Raw genomic sequence first — 24561 nt, 5'->3', positions numbered from 1 at the left:
GACCTACGGGGGAAGGTGCGTTCCGTGGTCTCATGACACCACATTGCGGTTCAGAGGACTGGCGGTGGACCCCCACCTCCTCCCCCACAACTAACAACATGGGAGGAGCAGGTCTTGGCTGTACTGCATCCTGAGGGCCTTGCAGGAGTAGCAGGAGGAATGGACTCTGGTAAGTCAAATCTTAACTATTACATCCCCCACCCTACCTGCATGCTATCACATACCCCCACCCTCGCCCTCACCCCCATCACTCCAACTCTTCACAGATGTCCCACTATCACAAACCACACATCTCAACACCAGGCCCTCAATGTAACAACAAAGCACAAACACCCATCACCAATGCATGGCCACTACACATACCCACACAGACCACTAAACAATTAGCACACAAGGTCCTACACAGGAATGGAAGCACTGGGGTACAGGGTCACCCACCCATTGCACACCATGGCACAAGCAGATGCAATAATCATGCCTTTAGACCCCTGAAGGACTCCTACCCAACGTCACCAGACAGGAGGTTCCAGACATGTCCACCCCACCCACAGAAGAGGCCCCCAGTGATGACAGCAGCTCTGTCCAACTGGATCTAGATGACCAGCCCGGCCCATCTGGGACCTCGGGACAGTCTGTTCCCCTCACACTGGCACAGGCCACCACAGAGCCTCCCCCCTCAGGAAACACCAGCACAGCACCCACCCAGCGGGCCCATACCTCTGTCCCCGGGACACGTCAAGCAGCAGTGTGTTCACCACTACAGGAAACCCAGGCTAACCCACCACCCCAACAACAGCAGGGACCTGGGGGCAGTGGTAGTGGGCACACGGTTCAGGGGACAGAGGCACAGGAACACAGGGGAACTGAGAGGGCTGCTGTGCGACAGGGGGAGGACAGGCCCAGGGAACCCACTCTCCACGAGGCCCTCTCCAACATCATGAGAGCATACCATCATTCCCAGGAGACGATGGCAAAGGTACTGGCCAAGTTTCAGGAGACCCAGCGGCTGCAGGAGAAACAGTATTTGGGGTTCAGGGAGGAACTCAAATGCATCAATACCACCCTGGGCACCATTGTAGGGGTGCTGAAGGAACTTGGGAACACCAGGAGGGACACTGTGGCACAACAAGGGGCCCTTGACACTAGCCTGGACGATGAACTGCCCACCACCTCCGCCAGCGCTAGTGGACAGGAGGCACCGCCAGAGGACCATGACACCAGCAGCCCACCCCCTGCAGATGGAGAACCACCCCGCAAGCAGTCCCTGAGATCCAGGACAAAGACAGAGAACAATGCCAAGACCCCCGCCAAGAAATGAGACCACCCTGATTGTCATCCTTCTATCCCACTTTGTCACCCTGTCCTTCCTTAAACTGCCCCAGCTCCACTTCCTATGCCCCTTTGAACAATGCACCTGTGAGACTAATAGACTGGACTCTGCCATGGGCATTCCTCCACCATCACCCCTGACCATTTTACAACACCGTCCACTATTTAGCACTTAAATAAACACCCTTAAATCACAAAACAATCTGGAGTCAGTCTGTGCTTTCACCAATGTGTATTTGCAGTAATTGAGGGAAATAGCAATGTCAATTGTATTGTCAACATACCTATGTCACACAGCTCTAGTCCATGAGGAAACATAGCAGAGGTAACACAGTGGGACCCACATCTGTGAAATCGAAAGGGAAAGTGACAAATCAGGGTCCATACACTGGGTGAAAGTGACAGACAGATGAGAGGTAGAACAAGTGTATCAGAAGTAGGAGGCAGTGATGTCTTCTTACCTGTGTCTCACTGGAAGTATTGATGGATCACGGTGTTTCTGTTGTCTATGTCCTCTTCTTCTGCCTCCTCTTCTTCACTGTCCACAGGCTCCACAGCTGCCACAACACCTCCTTCTGGACCATCCTCCTGCAGAAAAGGCACCTGTCGTTGCAAAGCCAAGTTGTGCAGCATACAGGAGACCACGATGATCTGGCACACCTTCTTTGGTGAACCTGGCCTTCAGGAGGCCGAACGTCCTCTCTATAACCCTCCTAGTTCTCCCATGTGCCTCACAGTAGGGTTCCTCTGCCCTTATCCTGGGATTCCTCACTGGGGTCAGTAGCCATGACAGGTTGGGGTAGCCAGAGTCACCTGCAAATGTCGAGGGACAACTGTTAGACACACACTAACCCTTAGGGACAACCCCAGACCCAGACAACTATTCACACTGTATAGGGTCCATGTACTCACCTAATAGCCACACACGGTGCCTCTGGAGTTGCCCCATCACATAAGGGATGCTGCTATTCCTCAGAATGTAAGCATCATGCACTGAGCCAGGAAACTTGGCATTCACATGGGAGATGTACTGGTCGGCCAAACACACCATCTGCACATTCATAGAATGGTAACTCTTCTGGTTTCTGTACACCTGTTCACTCCTGCGGGGGGGACCAAGGCCACATGTGCCCCATCAATGGCACCTATGATGTTGGGGATATGTCCCAGAGCACAGAAGTCACCTTTCACAGTAGGCAAATCCTCCACCTGAGGGAACACAATGTAGCTGCGCATGTGTTTCAACAGGGCAGACAACACTCTGGACAACACGTTTGAGAACATAGGCTGGGACATACCTGAAGCAATGGCCACTGTACATTGAAAAGACCCACTTGCCAGGAAATGGAGTACTGACAGGACCTGCACTAGAGGGGGGATACCTGTGGGATGGCGGATAGCTGACATCAGGTCTGGCTCCAACTGGGCACACAGTTCCTGGATTGTGGCACGATCAAGTCTGTCGGTCACAATTACATGTCGCTCTTCCATTGTCGACAGGTCCAACAGTGGCCTGTACACCGGAGGATGACATTATCTCCTCACCTGCCCCAGCGGACGTGCTCTATGGATGAGAAAAGCGAGCAGAGGGTCAGCCAACACTGAGGTACGAAAATATAACTTTATTGCACACATTTGTCAATCCGCGATATGCCTGTCTTAGTGTGTATGCAAGGCCTAGATATGTGTGACACATTTAAAAATAATACCATATGGCCCCCTGAAATGGCGGCTGCCTGACCTGTAAGGTGGGACAATGGGATATGGGGTAACTGCGCTGGCGTTGTACACCATTGCGATAGGTGGTCGAAGACCGCGGCGCAATCCTGCATTGGTTAACATTGGACCCTATGGGTCCCAGGAGCCAATGACGATGTACGCCGGCGGTGACGGTATGCACTGCCGCAGACGCGACCGCCATTTTCTCTCTGTTCACTCACTTGATACCTGATCTTCGACAGGAGAGGACCTACCCTGCAAGTGCTGCTGTGACCTCAGTCTGGAAGCGACAATGGCTACAGTGTCTGGAGAAAGGGCCCCTGCCTTCACATCGGAGGAGTTGTACAAACTAGTGGATGGGGTCCTCCCCCAGTACACCCTACTCTACAGTCCTCCAGACAAACAGGTGAGTACACTGTGAGCATGCTGTATGGGCAATGCCTGTTTGGAGTGGTGTGGATGGGAGATGGGGGGGAATGAGGCGTGCATGAAACAACAGTGAGTGTATATGCATCAGGGCAAGGGTGGGAACGTGGGCCAATGACTGTGATGGTCCGGACGGTTATATTTTCTCCTTTTCTCCTGTACTATTCCTGTAGGTCAGCGCCCACCAGAAGAAGTATATTTGGCGTGCCATCGCCAAGGACGTCCGGACCCTGGGGGTCCACCACACACGGAGCACCCACTGCCATAAAAGATGGGAGGACATTCGCCGCTGGAGCAAGAAGACGGTGGAGGCCCCGCTGGGGATGGCCTCCCAACGTGGGAGGGGTGCCCGTCGCGCCATGACCCCCCTGATGTTCCAGATCCTGGCGGTGGCGTATCCGGAGTTGGATGGGTGCTTGAGGGCATCACAGCAGCCACAAGGGGGTGAGTACACTCTCATTCAACTGATTCAGCGCGCATGGGAGGTGTCTGGATGGGGGAGGTGGGCAGTGGATTACCCTAGGCCAGGGCGAGTTTTGCAGGCAAGGTCCCTTCGTGAGGCTGGCTATGTGGCACCCCACCCCACCAGTGTTAAGAGCCATCTACCCCTAGTCAGGCTCCTGTGACTTTCATGTGTGCAGCAATCGGGCATAGGCCTTGTACCCCATATCCCTGTGATTAATTAGGGAACTCTAAGTGCATGGCGTAGTGCAGAGGGCTGCTGTGTCTGTAGTGTCCGCCAACGGTAGCGGTATTGCATGTACTGAACATGTCTTTCTACTTTCTTTCCCCCCCATTTTGTGGTCTCCCTGTTCTTGTGTGCGTTAGCATCATCAGGCGGAGAAGCAGTGCCACCGGAGCAGGAGGGAGCTGCATCCCACCTGGCCCTGGAGGGCGAGACTACGGACTCCGAATTCACCAGTGGGACGGAGGGCGAGGGGAGCTCCACGGCAGGGACAGGAGCTGAGACCAGCGACACCGACTCATCCTCTGATGGGAGCTCCCTTGCGGTGGCGGGCCCCTCTGTGCCCACCGCATCTACAGGTACCGCCGCCACTCTCCTTTGCCCCAGGCACCTCAGCCCCTGCCCCTGTCAGCCCTGCTGCCCTCAGAGAGGAGTCCATTGACCTCCTCAGATCCCTCACAACATTCTGAATGCCATCCAGGGTGTAGAGAGGCAGTTGCAACAGACAAATGCATACCTGGAGGGCATTCATTCTGGTCAGGCAGCCCAACAGCGAGCTTTTCAGACTCTGGCCTCAGCACTGATGGCAGCCATTGTCCCTGTGTCCAGCCTCCCCCCTCCAACTTCCTCCATCCAGACCCAATCCCCAGTACCTCAGCCTATCCCAAGCACACCATCAGACCAGCATGCACACACCTCAACACACAAGGGTAGCTCTGGCAAACATAAGCACCACACATCCCACAGGCACTCACACAAGCATCATACCCATGCAGACATACCAACAGCCACTGCCTCCACTGTGTCCCCCTCCTCCACGTCTCCCTCCTCCCTCCCTGTCACATCTCCACTCACACCTGCATGCACTACATCTTCAGCCACTACGTCCATCACCAGCACGCCCATCACCACACACCGCTCACGTGCACTCACCACCCCCACTACCATTCACACATCCCCTGTGTCCTCTCCCAGTGTGTCTGTGAGCCCACCTCCCAAACTACACAAACGCAGTCACACACCCACCCAACAGCCATCCACCTCACGACAGCCTCCAGCCCATGCACCTTCACCCGAAGTCAGCAAACGAACACCTCCTACAACCACTACCTCTTCCTCCACTCCCAAACCCCCTCCATCTACCTGTCCCAGTGTGTCTAAAAAACTTTTCCTGTCAAACCTTGACCTCTTCCTTACACCTCCCCCACCCCTTCCGTCCCCTAGGGCCCGCCTTTCCAGTTCCCAACCCAGCACCTCAGCCACCACATCACCGGGAACAGTGGTGCCAGCAGTAACCGGCTTCTGGAGTGCACCAAGCAGCAGGGCAGCCAGTGTGCCAAGGAGCCAACCCAAGGACATTCCCCCACCTCAAAAACTAAAGAAGTTGGCCACAGCCCGGAGGGAGAAGGCCAAAACACCTGCCACCAAGGGCTCTCCCAGGACTACAGTTGTGAGTGGCAAGACAGCTGCGCCACCATCCTAGGTGGGGAAGGGCCAGAGGAATAAAGAGAAGTCGCCACCAACCTGCACGGCGGACAAGACCACCACCGGCACCGCCACATGCACTGCCGCCACGGGCACTGCTGCCCAGGACACCGCCGCCAGCAGCACGCTCACTGAGCCACCCACCAGCACCTCTGCCCAGGACACCGCCACCAGCAGCATTCTCACTGAGCCACCCACCAGCACCACTGTGCCAGTGGCACCACCGCAGACATGGCTGCCATCCCCAGTGGTCATTCGTACGTGGCTGGTGGTAAGTTCCAGGGGCCTGGACAGCTTCCATGTTGGCCCACCGTCAGTGGAGTATCACATCCACTACCTCAGTCCTTGGCAGGATGAAGCACTCTGGGCACAAAGCCCCCTCCAGAACCAGTGGATACTGTTATCCACTTGAGAGACTGTGGCTTTGCACTCCCCAGGATAAAGCAGTGGGCAACCCACCCACTGGAGAGACTTGAGAGACTGTGGCTTTGCACTCCCCAGGATACATCAATGGGCATGGAGCCCCCTCGTGGATCTGGCGTCGTGCACTCATCCGGCTGAGGTGCCACCCCTTCCCTTCCCCCTAAGGTGCATGTTTTATTTCAAACTAATGCCCCTTCAGTGTTCTCTCTGTTTGGATCGGGTATTGAGTGTGGGCCTCGCCCATGCATTTTGGGCCCAGTGGTCCACGGACTATGTAGGTGCAGTACATGGACTTGAAATCTTGATGTACATATTTGTTAATAGTGTATATATATTTTTGACTAATGGATTTTTCCTGATTACAGTACAATCGTTCAAATCATTTCCTTTTGTCATTGCGTTCTTCCAGGGGGAGTAGTGGGGTGTAAATGTAATGTAGTTGCATGTATTTGTGTGTATGTTGTTGTGTGTGAGGGTGGGGGTGTTGCATGTGTGTGTCACTCTCTTTTCCCTCCCCCCTCCCCTGTGTCGTAGGTGCTGTACTCACCGTGGTGGTTGCCGCCGTCGGTCGTGCTCCTGGTGGAGGAGCAGGAAGAGAATGGCAGGTAGTTCCGGCACCATGGCGTCCTGGTTCCTCGTGGGGTGTGTAGAGGTGAGCGTTTTCCCTTCCAAGCCCTGTTTCCGCCGTGTTTTTGTTCGTGTTGAATCCGCTCCGGAAAAGATGGCGGATTGGCCTCTCAGAATGGTGTGGGCGGTACATTGTCTTCCGCCTGTCTGTTGGGGGTGACCGCCATGCTGTTTGTTTGTACTGCCGTGGCGGTCGGAGTGTTAAGGAGGCTGTCTATGTTGGCGGTTTCCGCCATGGTCGTGATTCAATTTTTTTTCCGCCGGCCTGTTTGCGGTCCTACCGCCGCTTTACCACCGACCGCCAGGGTTGTAATGAGGGCTTAATTTCTCAAAAATGGCTACATGGATTTACACTAAGTCACAAAAAGCAAGCTTTCTGTCTAACGTTCTAACTTTGTTCTGTATTTCCATTGAGCAGTTTTTTTCCGCAGTAGGCAGCAAAGTTTCACATGGGAATTAACATGGTAAATCAATGTTTTGGAAGCAATTTTTAGGAATATTTTGTGCATATTTGTCAAAGTTATTAGCGAAACAAAAACATCTATTTTCCTTTTGAAACTGTGGCCTAACTTTAACTACCAAATGGCAACCACTAATGTGTAAAAACATTATTGAATACCAAAACAGTAATAGTCAAAACAACAACAACAAAAACAAATTAGAAAAATGTATATGACACCTGACACCAAAATACCAAAAATCCAATAGCAGTGACCAGCAATATGAATTTGTAAACCTTTAAGAGAGAATAGAGCCAAAAGGCACTAAGGCCTTGTTAGAAATGGGGTCTTTGGTTGGCAGTCAGGTTACTCCCCGTCCAAGCAAGAACTCTCACTCTAGTCAGAGTAAAGGAGAATCCCCCACAGTTAACCCCCGCTCACCTCCATGGTAGCTTACACGAGCAGGCAGGCTTGACTTCAGAAGCAATGTCTAAAGCATTTGTACCAACACACTCAGTAATACAGTGAAAACACTATAAAATGGACACCACACCAGTTTAGAAAAATAGGTAATATTTATCTAAATCAAACAAGACCAGAACTACAAAAATCCAACATACACAAGTCAAGATATAAATTTTAGAAAGAATAAGAGTCTTAATCCTTAGAAAACAGTGAGAATGCTGTTGTTACGCAAAGTACCTGGTTAGGGTAAAAAATAAAGCCGCACAGGCCAGCGTGCGTCGGAAAGGGCCAGCGATGCGCCGATTTCTCACTCACAAGCGAGACCGTGCTTTGTTCCTTCTCCTACCGATCGGCGTGCGTCATTTCTTCTCCCACAAGAAAGCAATGCGTTGATTCCCAGATGGGCACCTCGGATCCAGGCAGGCTTTGCGTTGGTTTTTCACGCCCAGTGATGTAGCGTTCAAAATCCGGTCGCACGGTGTCCTGAAACCACACTGTGTGGGACTTGCGTTGTTATCCGCAGCCGCTAGAGGGTGTTGTGCATCGTTTCTACAGCCGCAATGCGTCGAACTCCCGACCGCGATGCAGGTGGAGCATCGATTTTAGCCGCGAAGCCAGTGGCGGATCGTTTATCAGCCGCGTTGCGGATGGTGCATCGAAAATTTCCCTGCAAGGTGGTTTTTGCATGGATTACTGTCCTTTTCCACCAGCTTCACCTTTCAGGGGCCCGGAGACAAGTTAGGGAACCACTTGGCAGGGCAAGAGTCTCAGCAGAGAGTCCAGGGCTGGCAGAGAGAAGGCTTTGATGTCCCTGAGACTTCAACAACAGGAGCAAAGCTCAGTTCAAGCCCTTGGAGATTCTTCACCAGTGGGAAGTCACACAAAAGCCAGTCTTTGTCCTCTCTCAGGTAGAAGCAGCTACTGCAGGCCAACCCAGCAAAGCACAGTCACAGGCAAAGGGGCAGTACTCCTCCTCCAGCTCTCCAGCTCTTCTCCTTGGCAGAGGTTCCTCTTGGTTCCATAAGTAATCTGACTTTCAGGGGGCTTGGGTCCAATACTTTACCTCTTTCTGCCTTTGTAGTAGGGCTACTTCAAAGGAAAGTCTCTGTTGTTCACCAGATCCTGCCTTGCCCAGGCCAGGCCCCAGACACACACCAGCTGGTTGGAGACTGCATTGTGTGAAGGCGGGCACAGTCCTTTCAGGTGTGACTGAACACTCCTCCCCTCCCTCCCAGCACGGATGGCTCATCAGGATATGCAGTCTACACCCCAGCTCCCTTTGTGTCACTGTCTAGAGGAGAGGTGCAAACAGCCCAACTGTCAAACTGACCCAGACAGGGAATCCACAAACAGGCAGAGTCACAAAATGGTTTAAGCAAGAAAATGCCTACTTTCTAAAAGTGGCATTTTCAAACACAAAATCTAAAAACCACCTTTACCAAAAATGTATTTTTAAATTGTGAGTTCAGAGACCCTAAATTCCACATCTCTATCTGCTCTCAATGGGAACCTGCACTTTAATAATATTCAAAGGCAACCCCCATGTTAAACTAAGAGAGAGATAGGCCTTGCAGCAGTGAAAACTGAAAATAACAGTATTTCACTGTTAGGACATGTAAAACAGATCAGTACACATCCCACCTTTAGCATACACTGCACCCTGCCTATGGGGCTACCTAGGGCCTACCTTAGGGGTGCCTTACATGTTGAAAAAGGGTAATTGTAGGCCTGGCAAGTAGGTACACTTGCCAGGTCGAATTGGCAGTTTAAAACTGCGCACACAGACACTGCAATGGCAGGTCTGAACCATGCTTGCAGGGCAACTCATGTGGGTGACACAACCGGAGCTGCAGGCCCACTAGTAGCATTTGATTCAAAGGCCCTGGGCACTTCTAGTGCACTTTACTAGGGGCTTACTAATAAATCAAATATGCCAATCATGGAAAGCCAATTACACATATAACTTACACAGGGAACATTTACACTTTAGCACTGGTCAGCAGTGGTAAAGTGTCCAGAGCAAACAAAACAGCAAAAACAGAGTCCAGCACACAGAAACAACTTGGGAAGCAGAGGCAAAAAGTTAGGTGAGACCACGCCAAGGATGGCAAGTCTTACAGTCCTCTTAAAGCTTGCTGTGTCCTTGCAGCTACACAGGAGGTCAGACAACTGACATGGGTATAAGAGGTAACAGGTTTAGTCCTTCAGGGCTCTTCTAAGGTAACAGAAACCTGTCTGGTCCAAAAGGTGTTCCTTTGGGTGCCACATTTATGGCTTGCACTAGCACATGGGTAGGGGTGACTCCTGGTACCTCCCTAACCAATGGGGTAAATGTTTTCAGGGTGAACATTACCCACATTTTTAGCAGTTTCTTTTTGCTCTACCACAAGCAATCCCACAATGCACTTACTCTTTAAAGCCAAAATGGGGGTACCCTTCCTTCCTTATGCTGACCCCCTGTGTCCAAGCAGATGTGGTCAGGGAAATGAGCAGTTCCTCCCGTGTCCACTACAAACTGGTACTGGGGGTAACTTCAATCCCACTGGGTTTGGAACCAGCCTGGCTGGTGTGGGCCTGGGGAACAAATGCTTCCCCCTTCCAGGCCTTTCTTTACACTAATCTTTAAATCGGAAGGATTCACCTCTGCCCCTTTCAAGTCAACAATGTTCCTGGAACCTTCCTAGCTGCTCTTCCTGAGCATAACATGCTCCACATCCAGCCCATCCTCTTACCCGGCCCAAGCCACTTTCCTGCTTTGGGTGCAGTTTTCACACAGCTGAGACAATGTAACCCTCTAGAACTAAGGACTATGAATGACTATTATACCTGTTTCCTGTCAAAAGTTACACATTAAAGTTTATAATCTCTACTTTTAACCTAGGATCCAGCTGCCACCATACCAGTGAATACAGATTTTAGGGACTAGTCACTGGAGTTTCACTCTTAAATATCAGCCACTATACCTTATCTCAACAATGTGTAGTTAGTGTTAACATTTTAAAACAGGGTGTCCCATCTGTCAGAAAGGGCTATTTTGACTCATATGGCAGCAGGATTTCAGGCAGCTGCAGTCAGGCTGCATATGTTAGGCCTTAAGCAATGTTTTACAAAACTACTCTGTGGATGGCACAATAGGTGCTGCAGTCCACAGGTGGCATTTAACTTCCAGGACCTGGGTGCATTTTCTACAGCATATACTATGGACTTGTAGGTGAGTTAGATATGACACTCAGGTGCTCATTCCGAGTCTGGCGGTATTGAGACCGCCAGACTCGGGGTGGCCATCGGACCACTGCGGTAGTGGTGGTCCGATCCACCAGATTCCGACCGTGGCTGAAATGCTGCGGTAATACCGCCGACTCCGCCACGCCGGAGACGGCCTCCAGCCTGGCGATCACAGTGGTTGTAATCTGCCCGGTCAGCGCTGTAAGCAGCGCTGCCCGCCGGATTACGAGTTCCATTCCGCCAGCCTTTCCATGGAGCTTCACACTGCCATGGAAAAGCTGGTGGAATGGGGGTGCCAGGGCTCCCTGGGACCCATGCACTGCCCATGCACTTGGCATGGGCCGCGCAGGGGCCCCCATGCACAGCCCCATCGCGCATGGAATGCGCATCAGGTGCTGCTGCACCCGCTGCACTACCACATTGGCGCCGGCTCAATTCCGAGCCGGTGTCAATGTAAAGGCCCTCTTCACCGCAGGGCCGGTGGGCGGAAACACTGTATCTGCCCGCCGGCCCTGCGGTGAAGTCGGAATGCGGCCGGTGGTATCATCTTATGTTGTTGTGCAACCATATTTGCCCTCTTAAAGTCCCATATGCTCAATTTCTCTGTCAAATTCTGAGGTACAGCAGTCAAATGCCCAGGCTGAACTGTCATTTATCCAGGTACACTCATCATGTACTGAGTAACAGCATGCTGTGGTGTGCAAATCAGAATAAAACATACCCTTTGCCATTAGTTTTCCAGATAGGAGGCTGATGAGGGTGCTGAGGAAGGGTGGGGAGAAAGAGCAGAAAGCAAACATGGCCCTTAGAGAGTTCCAGACCTATCAAAGCTCATAAATGTTCACATTCTCTTCCAGTATATGTCAGTGGTCAGTTATTGTGCTGGGGCAGAGAAGGAAAGTGGGAGGGTGGAGACTTGCAGGGAAGGGTCAGGGGATTACACAACACTAGGAATGAATGTTTGAGAAAAAATAATGTTTTAAAGTTGAATGAGGGGTGAGGCCTTATATGCTACAGTAACACCTCTTCTTGTGTTTCTTTTGCTACCTTACTCCCATATGCAAAAATGTTACTAGTTACGAGTAGCTAAGTTGAAGACTTTGGAATCAAGAGACCAGTGTTTAAATTTCAGCCTTACATCTTTAACAAATTGTCTGATACTAAGCAAATCAATAACTTCCTTTGCTACTGTTCACTTACTGGAGAAAAATGGGCACACACAAGGATGATTCAGTTAACATGCCATTCCTGGCATGTCCTATTTCAATGTGGGAGACAGAGTAGAGAATTGATGTTACACCATTTCTGGACTACTTTGTAGCTCAGAGCATCACACCTTTAACCGTCTTTGAGAAGTATGAGTGAATTCATGTCAATGAATAATATATCAATGCATCAGCAGATGCACAACGACCAATTTTGAATGCATTTTTTTTTTTTTTTTAACATTACAAGATGATCGCTGCAGATGTGCAGCAACCATCTTTAAATTACTTTTCTTAAAACAAAATAAAAAACATTCTAAGTTGGTCGATCTGCATGAAAACACGTTGAGAGAACAAAGGTTTGGGGGCATTTAAGCAGACTGTAGGCACTAATAATATTTACTGGGCGCACGAAAGATGGGTGCAGAAGTAGGGAAAATCACTAAGGGAGACAAATTAGTACGTCATGCACTGCAGAAAGTTTCTGACATTAGCGCTGGAAGTATAGAACTCATCAAAATAAAGCATGGTGAAAAAAGAAATGACTCTTGGGTGGGACCAACCTAGGAACAGGGATGCCGGCCAACAATTTAGTAGCAGGGAACTGAGATAGAAAAGAAAACTATTGAATCATGAGCCAGCGGCGGACACAAAGCTCACTGTTAGTCCATTCTGAAAACAATAGGTATATTTTCCAACAATCAGATAAAGCAAGACCTAAAAAGGTACACGGCAAAAGTATACCTACTTTACATTTTCTAATGCTGATCTTCCATCTTAAGTACACATTATGCAGCAGGAGTCATCATGGAAATCTATAAAAATGTTTAACTTCTGAGGTATTTCTATTTCATTTCAAGAATTATATATTTTGTAAACTTTGAAATAAAACAACCAGGAGTAAGTTGCTAGCTTTACCAAAAACAAGAAAAACATTATGAACGTGTCCCACGGTCTCTAAGCACATGCAATGTTTTCACATCATACATAAAATACAGCTTTTATGAGTGGCTGAATATTTCTTAGCCACTTGCTGTATGTTTCACACAGACCTTCATGGTTCTTTATCTGGCTTGCCAAAGTGCTTTCGGCTCTCTTCTATTGTAAATTAATAATGGGACAGGGTGAGTGGGCCCTTTTGTCTGCACAGGATACTTGCACAGAGGGACCTAGAAAAGGGTGTTTGTATTGCCTCTTTCTTTACTCTGGCATGAAAAACATTTGACTGTGTCTTTTTCTCCACGGAAGGATTTTTAATAGAGATTGGTACAAATAATAAGAAACATTTTTATCAAAAATATATGATTAATTTAAGTAAATATAGAACTTAAGCAACACGTCAACAAAGTCGTTTTCGTTGTTTATGCGAAACATTTTCAGAGTGCACTCAGAAAGAAAGTAATGAATACAAGTGGAAGACACCATATTTTCTCATTCATTTAGATATATAATTATTATACAATTACGCAGAGGAAAAAAAAAAAAAAAATTCAACACTTATAATTTCCATATGTTATGCTGTCGGTAGCATGAGAAGAGATGTCTGGCAAGCAATTAGTGACATATAAAGTGCCCAATAACCTCCGCCACGAGTCATCCATGCATACCTGTTACAGTGTGCTGCATCCCACCAGCAGTGTCCGTGTAGATAAGCCCCATTACGGTCTCATTGATACTGTACTCTCGGATAATGCCATTTGGATTCCCCGGCACCCTCCATCTCAGATGCAGCGCCGTTGCGCTCACTACTGTGACCAAGGGAGGGTGAACGTTCTCTGGTACCCCCTGGACCGTCACGGCCACCACCTAAAACAATTATATTAAGACAAATGTAAGATGGCCTTTCTGATACATACTGATAACATGCAAGTTGTTTATGCATCTCGTTTATATCATAGCCAGAGCACAAAGTGCTTTGTTTGTGCACCACGGTGGAGCTTGACCTTGGATGTACATACACAATTGTTTGTGCACCACGGTGGATCTTGACCTTGGATGTACATACACAATCCAAGGCTCAAGAACGTTTCAGTCTGGGCTCCAAGTGGAGGCTTGGTCGCAGTGATGCTGACGGTGCTTGAAAAGCTTGGACGTCCAAGTGTCTTGCTCCAGGACTCTTGATAATTCTCTTCCATATGGTTAACCAGCGCCTTTGCATTTTAACTGCCTGATTTCATACATCTTAAGCACCAACAAATATTTTGCTAAATCTGGATTTACACATGCCTGATGTGAAGTAGCCCGTCAACCACCCAAGGTGCACACCGTGATCGCCTCGCCTCCTTTGCAGCAATATGGTGAAAGTTGTATTGTAGGCGAAGGTTAAGCTTACACCTAACTTTAGAGAACTAAACAGAGCAGTGCACTAATGTTGGTAGACAAAACCATCAAAAATCAATTTAAAATGTGCAATACACGGTATTGGGGCTTTCTTTAAGTATGTAGTGTTTTCATTGAGGTTAATGAGACATAACTATTCTAAGGCAGAGACTTAGGCAAAATGTGGGAAGGTGACGAAAACATCCAAAAAGCCAAGACAGTACAAATAAAAGTATGGTGGTTTTTTTAAGGTTTAATTAGCGTTGGGGCTACGGGTTTCCAGGATCAGAGACGCCTTTCACCAAGGCTGCAATGAATGCTAAAATAAATTTACTTTTCACATGTCTGTAATGTCATATCTAATATCACTTAATAAAATGTGGACGTTTCTTAAGGGAAGGTATTTGTGCGGAATTACTGAACCTTTAATCAAAATTCACCTTCGTAGATGATACACTTAGCACTGCACAATTTTTTGTCGAGTTTCAGCAAATCAACAACTTGCAAGGAGACATTAGCTGCCATAAAAAATAATATTTGTGAGACACATTTCTCACTGAAAACCCTGTTGCAATAGGATTCTCACACTAATATTGTTTAGTTGGGGAATTATTCTCTGGTAAATTTACTTTTAGCGAAAGTTTCCGCCATCTATGTTTTAATTTTGCGAATATCCTGAAGTCCACGAAGAATGCCAAGTTTTTCTTTAAAAAAACATACTACAAAGATTGCGGAGGCAACGGGGGCGTAGCAAGGGAAACGTGCCCTAAGGGAAGCAAGTATAATCGCCCCATAGGCGGGAAATAAAATTCAGCCTTGATCAGGGTGCATTGCAACCCTTATGCCCCTGCACCTCGGTGCCACTGTATCTGCTGCACCAATGAAAGCTACGCCCATGGGAGGAAAAACCATTCCAACTTTATACACGTGACTTCGTATGGCAACAATGAAGGCCTAGCTGATGAGGTTTCAATCAACACAGCCATATGTGTAATAATCAGCTTATTAAATAGGCTAATACTGTACCTTGGCGCTCTCCTTGCAGCCCACAACAGTGCACGCTTTAAGCTGATAGGAATATTCGTGGTATGGTTTAATGCCACCTGTATCCGTGAAGTTTAATTCAGTCCCTCGAAAGCGCTCAACGCCATCTCGGAGAACAATGTAGTGGATTATAACACCTGAAATAACAAGAGAAGAAGCCATGTCTCCTGTCCTTTAATACACTGTTCTAGTACACGCTGGAGCGCTGGTCATCACTGTCTACATATTACATAGGCATACTGATCACAGCTAATATAAAACATCTACTTCCTCTGAGGAAAACGTCATCTGTTCCAAAGTGTGCATTTCGGTACATAGATGGGCATCGCTACTTGAACTTTCGTTTGCAGGTGCAGGTATTTTCACTCTAAACATCAAAGCAAATGTCAGGGTTGTGTCTCTGCCAGCTTTGGTATAAACACCGCAGAATATGATTTCAGTACTGACTCAGCTAGATAAACTAAAAAAAATGTTCATAACATAAAATACGTTTTACAGGTGTGCTTGTATCAAGTTTTTATTCAGCTATGCATGCTAAACTAACGTTTAGAGCAGGGGACTTCAAATTGGGTGGTCAGGCCCCCCCCTAGGGGGCCTCAAGTGATCCTGTGGGATGGGGGGGCGCCCGGCTCTGGCTAAAAGAAGGATTATGCAGAGGACAGTGCTTTGTTTTAAGCAGAAAGATGTTTATTTCATTTTTAAAAAGGTAACAGAACTTAACTGCAATGATTAAATAAGTCTAGACATTTTTAAACATTGCCAACTTAAAAGAATAGTTATGGAAAATTATGAGAGGGGGCCCAATGACTTATTTTTCATTTTTCCCCACTGGGGGGGGGGGGGACGTGGCATTGACAAGTTTGAAAAACACTGGTTCAGAGGAATGACCAAGGGCACTTGGCCAAACAGGAGCAATGCCATGGGCCGCTGGAGTTTGCACTGCCACCAGCTTGTGTAAGACAGGCATCCACACAAAGTATCACACACACAAACTAGATCATTCTTCCATCATTCCTTGCCCTGCACTCCTCTGTCTCACTTTTTCCTCTGGGCACTTTACCATTGGTAACCAGCACTAAAGTGCTTGTTCTCTCTCCCTAAAACATGGTAACATTGGCTCAAACAATTGGCATATTTAATTTACTAATACGTCCCTAGTAAAGTGCACTGGAGGCCTGTAAATTAAATGCTACTAGTGGGCCTGCAGCACTGATTGTGCCCCCCACACAAGTAGCCCCTTAACAATGTCACAGGCCCTGCCATTGCAAGCCCTGTGTGCAGTTTCATTGCCACGTCGACTTGGCATTTAAAAGTACCTGCCAAGCCTTAAACTCCCCTTTTCTTACATGTCACCCCTAAAGTAGGACATAGGTAACCCATAGGGCAGGGTGCTATGTAAGGGAAAGGCAGGACATGAACTTATAAGTTTTACATGTCCTGTTAATGAAAAAAAAAACAAAGTCGTTTTCCAGTACTGTGAATCCTGCTCTTCCCATAGGCCATCATTAGAAATTCCCTTATATGCCTTTAAGTGGTAATTTCTGATCTGAGAGGAATAGATTTGTCATTTCTGGTATGGTTGGAATGGTAGTGAGAAATCCTACTTACTGATCAAGTTGGATTCTACAGTACTATTCCAGAAATGCCACTTTTAGAAAGTAGGCATTTCTCTGCACTTACTGCAATCTGTGACTTACAGACTGTCTCCAATCCAGGTCTGACCTGTGCTGGTTGACAGCTCCCCTTGTGCATTCCACCCAGATCGCCATCAACACAGGACACAGCTGCATCTGCATTCATCTGCATACAGATGGGTTTCCCTGGGCAGGAAGGGTGGAGGGGCTCTCTCTTACACTTCAAAGGCTAGTGACCTACCCTCACAGAAAGGACTAATAACCCCCAAAACGGCTCCTGGCAGACAGGCCTGGGTTGAAAGGGAACTTGTGCACTTCAAAACCCCTCTTTGAAGTTTCCTCCACTTCAAAGGCACTCTTGGGTGTATATCTACTCGGTCAATGACCCCACCAAATCAGACACTTCTGGTCCTACAACTGGACTCTGTCAGAGGGACTGCCTGGCTGCCCAAAGGACTCATCTGGACTGCTTTGCTGAAAGGACTGCAGCCTGCTTGTTGTCCTGCTATCTGCTGACCCCTGACACTCCTGGAACGACTCTGCCTTCCTCCTCAAGTGCTCTCCAAGAGCTTGGATTGAGCTTCCTTCCTATTTTGAGTTCTCACGGCTATCAAAGACTTCACCAAAGAGAAGAAAATCCAGTGCGTTGGAAAATCGGCGCAACACCTGCATAATTCAACACAACGCCTGCTGGATCAATGCAGCGCCTGCCTTGTCACTGAAAAATCACCCCATCACCTGCTGATCGACGCAGTGCCGGTAGCCTCTGCTCAACGCATTCTGGGTTTTTCATGCATCGTCCCTGGGCATCAAAATATCCCCGCATCGCAGTGAGAAACACTCCTCACTGCGATGCGAGGATATTTGAGGAGCTCCTGGAAATTGACGCATCCCCTTGCAGCGTGGAAAGAAATTACACGTTGCCTTTGCCACACTGGGAAAATCAATGCATCGTTTTACTTTTCAAAGCATCACCACCTCTGCGGCCCTTCTGCGTTGTTATTTTTGACGCATCCTAAATAGTGTGGGTTAAAAGGATACAACCACTGTTTCCTAAGGATTGAGATTCATTAAAACCTTTAAAAAGTGATATCTTGACTTGTGCATATTGGATGTTTGTTGTTTTGGTCTTATTTCATTCAGATAAATATTAAGTATTTTCCTAAACTGGTGTGGAGTACTTTTGTGGTGTTTTCACTGTGTTATTGAATGTGTTATTGAACAAATACTTTACACATTGCCTTCTAAGTTAAGCCTGCCTGCTCTGTGCCAAACTACTGGCAGGTAAGCAAAGGATAATTTAGCTTGTGTTGTGACTTACCCTGATTAGGATTGTGGTCCTACTTTGACAGGGTGGATACGTCTGCCAAGTATAAAACCAATTTCTCACAAATGGATATGTTTCAATCAGTTTGATTCTATTCAATGAGCTAAATGTAATGGATCAGAGTGAAAGATACGGTTCCTATCTATTGAAGCTCTGAATTTTGCTGCTGCAAGAGTCAGCTGACCGCCACAAAAAGAAATGGAGTAAAGCAGTACATCTTTACACTGGGCCATATGGTGCAGCTAAGCAAAGACTAAAAATAGATACAGCACAAAGGGCAGAATTATATTCTGATCCAGGATACTCATAATATTACCTTTTAGGGTTCATTTAAGGGCGATTGCACGATTTATCACACATTAATGCATATAACTTGTAAAAACACACTATGGGCGCAGTGCTTAATTTGTGCCAGTGTTTCCAGGCATTTAGCCCTAGCACATATTTCTAAACATTGATATCTATTTATTCAAGTCCACCATATAGGTGGTGCCGTGTGTATAATTTTTAGTAGAGCACCTCAGTGGAGCTTTTAACTATTTAATATATATTTTTTAAATGATAAAGAAAGAACTTCTAGGCCATTCCTACAATTTGAGGTGACCTGAAATAGTTAAAAATATCACATTTATTTGTGTGCCATCATTACTTGATAATGCTGGCATTGACATTCGCAGCAGTGGCAGGAGTTGTGAGTGGAGCCAGCTGTAATGGGCTCCTTTGAAACTGGGAACTTAGGTTTTTACACAATAAGCACGAGGGGTGTATGTTGAGTGGCATTGTCATTAATTGACAGAGTGAGGCATGCAAAAATGATGATTCAGGAATTGAGTTTGCTTTCTCATATTCTAATACAATCTGTTGTTTTCATTGATGGCCACGTGCTGATAGAAACGACATGCTATTTGTACAAGGAGCAGCTTGTGGCTGGTGTTTGTTGTTATCATAAGTGTTTCTTATCAATTTATGGGTGGTAGAAATAAATCAAAATGTGGGTTTTACACCCCTCTTCACTTTAGATTTGATTTATTGCATGGAAACAGTGACCAGCAAAACAATGACATGATATCTATGCCTGATTAAAAAGAACTTGCATAATCGTTGCTGTTCTTGTGCCCAATTAAAATATACTTAATTTGTGTCAAAGCAGAAACATGAAAGGAAGACACAAAACATATGTACAGCATCATATATTAACAGAAATTAATGTTTGTTTCATTTCTTTTTACATCTTGTAAAATGGCATGCCATATTTAACATTTTGAAAGAAGATACAAAATAAGCCACTGTTGAGCTAGCTTCCTGCATCTTTGCTAAGCACTCAAGCTATGGTCCAGAGCTTTCATTTAACAAATTGGTGTATATTGGGAGTTCTGTTTATCCTTTCCCTCAATTACCCAATTAATTTGATCACATTGATTTGTAATGGGAATGTCAAGGATTGGGTGTACGATGTTTCCTGTAAAACGAGAGATCGGCTAATCCTAATCATGTTGTATGGTAGTATTAAGGAAATAAAGGCACTGAATATAAGTCCTGCATAGGCAAGACTATTTACAAAGAGTTCCAGGATGGAAAGGACACACAGAGAACAGATATTTTAACTGACAGGTGATCATTCCCAAGAAGGCAGTGACAGAATATGCACTATTCCATCACCCGATAGAAGTGATTTCTCTTAGGAGAGCTCAGGGCTAGATTCGTCATTGATGCAAATCTTTCCTCTACCCCACATTTGATATATTCAGCAAAAGGCAAGTAATTGAACATTAACGCTTTACTGTTACAAGTAATTCGTTATTCGTGTATATTGAGTCAGGTCTGAGGGCTCAAGGGACTAATACTCCAAAACCTGTGTTGACTTCATGGCCACAGGTTAGAATCATTGCAGGCAGGTCGACTCTGCGTTTCATTCTTCTAAGGACCATAAAATGTTCAACTGCTATTCAGCGTCCAGGTGCCCAAGGAGTGAACACATGCTTTGCTTATAAATGTGTTATGTTTGTGTTTATCCACCGCAGCCACCCCCCCCTGTAACGCTGTATTCATCTGTGTAGTGTTGGATTGTTTGTGTTCAAGAATGATTGTTGTCTGCATTCGCCATCACTTGTGTGCTGGTGTGTAAGACATGCAACTAAGCACGGCCTAGTTTACTGTAGCATCTCTCTAACAGTTAACAATTCCTCACTCTATTTTGGACCTGGTTTCTCACACTATGTGTTCCCCTCTTGATTTATACCACATCTCTCTCTTGCTCCCAAATTCCCTCACTGCAGCTGATTTTCCTCTCATGTTTTCTGTTGCCCACCAAGACATCTAAGTTTGATGCTAGACTATGGTTCCATTTTGTGAAAGATTATTCTATGCAGAAGCTCATTCTTATTGTCTCTCGCTCCTCCTTTCCATTCTTCTGCCATGTCTAGGTCTTTGGGGTGGCCTTAGAGAAGCACCAAGCACTACACAAACACCAACACAATCATGACAAAAGCCACTTGGTCGCTGAGTGTAGTTGACAATGTCAGGTGATCTGTCTATTTGTGTACCTGTATGTCTGTGTGTTGGTGCATGTTTATTTTCATGTATGGATGTGTGAGTTTCCGTGTATCTGTGTAGGTGTGCTGTTTGTGTGGATCTAGAGGTCTGATGGTAGGATACCCGTGTCAGCTGCATCGCTATTTGCATGATTTTTGTTTGTGTGCGTGCATGAGTGGGTGGAATATGAAAAATCAAATTGTTTCATCAATGCATGAAGAAAATGATATATATATATATATATATATATATATATATATATATATATATATATATCTTCATGAACAATTATGAGTCTATGCTGGCATACCATTCGGGCGATCAGGTTCCTTCCAATTCAGTATCAGAAGGTCGTTGCGATTGTCCACTTTGGTCCAAGCTGGGGGATGCACGACCTGTGGCACATCCTGTTTTGTTGTAACTGTGGTGATGTTACTAAAACCTTTTCCAAAGCTATTCCACGCAGATACCTTATAGTCGTAGGTAGAGTAAGGATCGAGATTCATATCTGAGGAGGCAAGGAAAAAACAGGGTCACCTACAAAGAAAGTACCCTTGAAAAGTGTAAAAACAATTTAATGTCTGAGCCCCAAATGACTGATGGAAACCCATCAGTAATAACTACTGCTCTGTTTAGCTGAAAATAGAACAAAAGAGAGGCACTCAGATGGAAAAAAATGTGTTAAAATTAATCAAATAAAAAATATTTATCAACACTAAACCAAACGCATCAGACACGACACTTCTCGATGAAATGCAGCTATATCATGCATGGCCCAGAATATTAGGATTCCATCTTAAGAATTATATTCTTGGTACGTGACCCATAAAGTAACATTTCAGCTTTAATTTGAATGGCACTAAAGGATTTTCCCAGCGTAAGATACCTTCTGAAAGTTTCAAATACATATTTGAAGTCTAGAAAACTTCAGGTTAAAAAGGCGTGTTTGCAATGTGAGCCAAACATTCATGGGGTGTCTGTGATTGGGAGGAGGGGTTGAAAGGAACAGAAAAATTAATTCCTACTGTAATTGAAACGCGTCGTTGTAGCATTAGAAGGTCACATCCAACACTCAAATGCTTCTGAAAAGTAGTGACAGGCAACAAAGAGAAAAAATAGTTTATTGGAGACCCAGGTCTATAATGAGCAACTCTTCTTGGTTACTGGCATAGATTTGTAAACAGAGTAATGGGGTTGCAGAGCTGAATGAAACAGAGGTCCCATAAACCTATATATGGTAGCGCCTCACTACCTGCCTGGTATTTTCCTGGGCCCTCTGTTCACCTGACTCTAGGAGCAGTGGACCCATAAATTGCACCTTTACAGTGCCACCCCTAACAACAAATAAGCAGTTTTCATGTGTTTGTCATTATCTTGGCCAGTAGGTGTACAGATATGTCACACTAATTTTGTCAAGCTCAGTCCCTTTTCTTACATGGGATCGGAGACAATAATTTACTTCAACACTGCACAAAACACATGCTCCTGGGCTTCAGTTAGGATGAGCAAGGTCAAGATGCAGAGACTGTGAAGATCATAAGGGTTTGCAGCATTATCAGTGTATGTGTTTAGGAAACCATGATTCACATAAAAGGACTGAGGGCCAGATGTAGGAAAGGGTTTGCAACTCGCAAATGGCAAAAACTGCCGTTTGCGAGTTGTAAATCGCATTTTCCTATGCAGAAATGCATTCTGCGAGTCGGACCGACTCGCAAAATGCATTTCAGAATCGCAAATAGGAAGGGGTGTTCCCTTCCTATTTGCGATTCCTAGTGGTATGCAATACCATTTGCGACCGCATATGCGGTCGCAAATGGTGTTGCAGTTACCATCCACTTGAAGTGGATGGTAACCCACTCGCAAATTGGAAGGGGTCCCCATGGGACCCCTTCCAGTTTGTGAGTGGACCCAAAAACATTTTTTCAGGGCAGGGAGTGGTCCAAGGGACCACTCCCTGCCCTGAAAAAATACCGAAACTAAAGGTTTCGGTTTTTTTTTAAGTGCAGCTCGTTTTCCTTTAAGGAAAACGGGCTACACTTAAAAAAAAAAAAAACTGCTTTATTTAAAGCAGTCACGAACACGGAGGTCTGCTGACTACAGCAGGCCTCCATGTTTGCGAGTGCCCATAGTCGGTATGGGGCCGCAATTTGCGACCCACCTCATGAATATTCATGAGGTGGGTCATTGCGACCCCATACCGACTCGCAGACGGTGTCTGAGACACCGTTCTGCATAACATTTTGCGAGTTGCAAATAGCGAGTCGCTATGACTCGCTATTTACAACTCGCAAAATGTTTCTTTGCTACATCTGGCCCTGAATCTCTGATTTATAGATGGTTGTTTTTCAAAGTTAAAAATAATAGCGTTTTACCACATTTGTCCAGGATAGAGCAGACCAAGGCTTGAACTGTTCTGAAATCGGATACTGTGTGTAAGGCGTTCAGTTTACAGGAGGGACAGTTGGTACCTGTAGGAAACTGGGTTTTAAAGGCTGAAGCACCCCCTCCACTTTGTGCCTGGTTTGTGATGCAACTTTCACTGAAGTGCACTGGGTTCCTGCTAAACAGGTCTGCAGTGGCAGTGTTCCTTCCTCAAAAACAAGACCACTAGTCAGTTGATCACCAAGTGACCAGGCATTTAACACCTATTGTAAGTCACTAGTAAATGGTACCTCTGGTACTTAGGGTATGGGTACTAAAGAGGGTCCCTAAGAGCTACAGCATATCTTATACTACTCTAAGGGACCCAGGCCAAACCTCATGCAGACTGCCACTGCAGGCTGTGTGACAAGGTGCTCCAAAAAGTGAAAACTCAACATGGCACAGACTTAGGTGCCTGGTCCACCAACACTGCCTGTAATATTTGTACGTTACCCCTACAGCAGGCCTTACACCCCTAAGGAAGGGTGCATTGTATTACAGGTTAGGACATATATGCATGAGCAAACATGGCCCTAGTATGTCTTTGTCGAATCTTAGACATAGTAAGTGAATGGGGAAGCCACTTTAAATATATGTGCTGGACATTCACAAATACGAGTTCCCCAGCTACATGATGGCTTCGCTGAGAATAGGCATATTTAGTATCAAACATCTTGCATTAATAAACCTTCACTGATTCCAGTGATAGAATTATTAATACATGCAACCAGAGGGCACTGTAGAGGGTATATAGGAGTTATGCAGATCTGACTTTCCTCGAAGGGAGATGCTGACCCCTCTGGCCCCAGGGGCCCATTTGGCCTCTGGACAGGTGGGAAAATTAGCTATGCAGAAGGTGTGTTGAATTTGTAGACTGGACACACCCCAAGGGTGACCAGCCTAAATTGAACACAGCTTTAGGAATTCCACCCTCTCGAGTGTGATGGAATGAGGAATTCTGGGACAGGGTGATGCCCACTCCCCAAAGGAAGGGTTCATCTAGGGGGCATAGTGACCCAAAGGGTAAGTAGCCCATTGGCTACTACCCATTACTTCCCTCAATTGAGTATTTAGGGGACCACCTGATACAGGACCTCTGATCTGTGCTAAATTGGTGTCAGATTTCTTTTTGAGCATGTGTCTTACTTAGGACCACTGGTGTTACTACATCCCCGAGCATCTCAAGAAATGAACCCCCTTGGTGGTTCACCAAACTGGACTCTCAGTCCACCCCTGCAGCTCCTTAGCGACCGGA

The 24561-nt window shown here is 46.5% G+C and overlaps 1 protein-coding gene across 1 annotated transcript in view; it reads right to left on the bottom strand.

Annotated features, from left to right (window-relative positions):
• The window catches only part of USH2A (usherin), a 3586186-nt gene that overhangs the window by 842755 nt on the left and 2718870 nt on the right, over window positions 1-24561 (bottom strand). Inside the window, exons 53-55 of the mRNA XM_069233891.1 lie at window positions 21196-21393; window positions 15375-15529; window positions 13637-13835 (exon numbers count right to left, since the gene is read on the bottom strand). Coding sequence (XP_069089992.1) covers window positions 13637-13835; window positions 15375-15529; window positions 21196-21393 — 552 coding nt within the window. The remainder of the gene's footprint in view (window positions 1-13636; window positions 13836-15374; window positions 15530-21195; window positions 21394-24561) is intronic.

Source organism: Pleurodeles waltl, chromosome 5 (assembly GCF_031143425.1).
Source record: "Pleurodeles waltl isolate 20211129_DDA chromosome 5, aPleWal1.hap1.20221129, whole genome shotgun sequence".
NCBI lineage: Eukaryota > Metazoa > Chordata > Amphibia > Caudata > Salamandridae > Pleurodeles > Pleurodeles waltl.
Note: the sequence above shows the minus strand (reverse complement) of the source record. Positions and strands in the feature narration are given on the sequence as shown.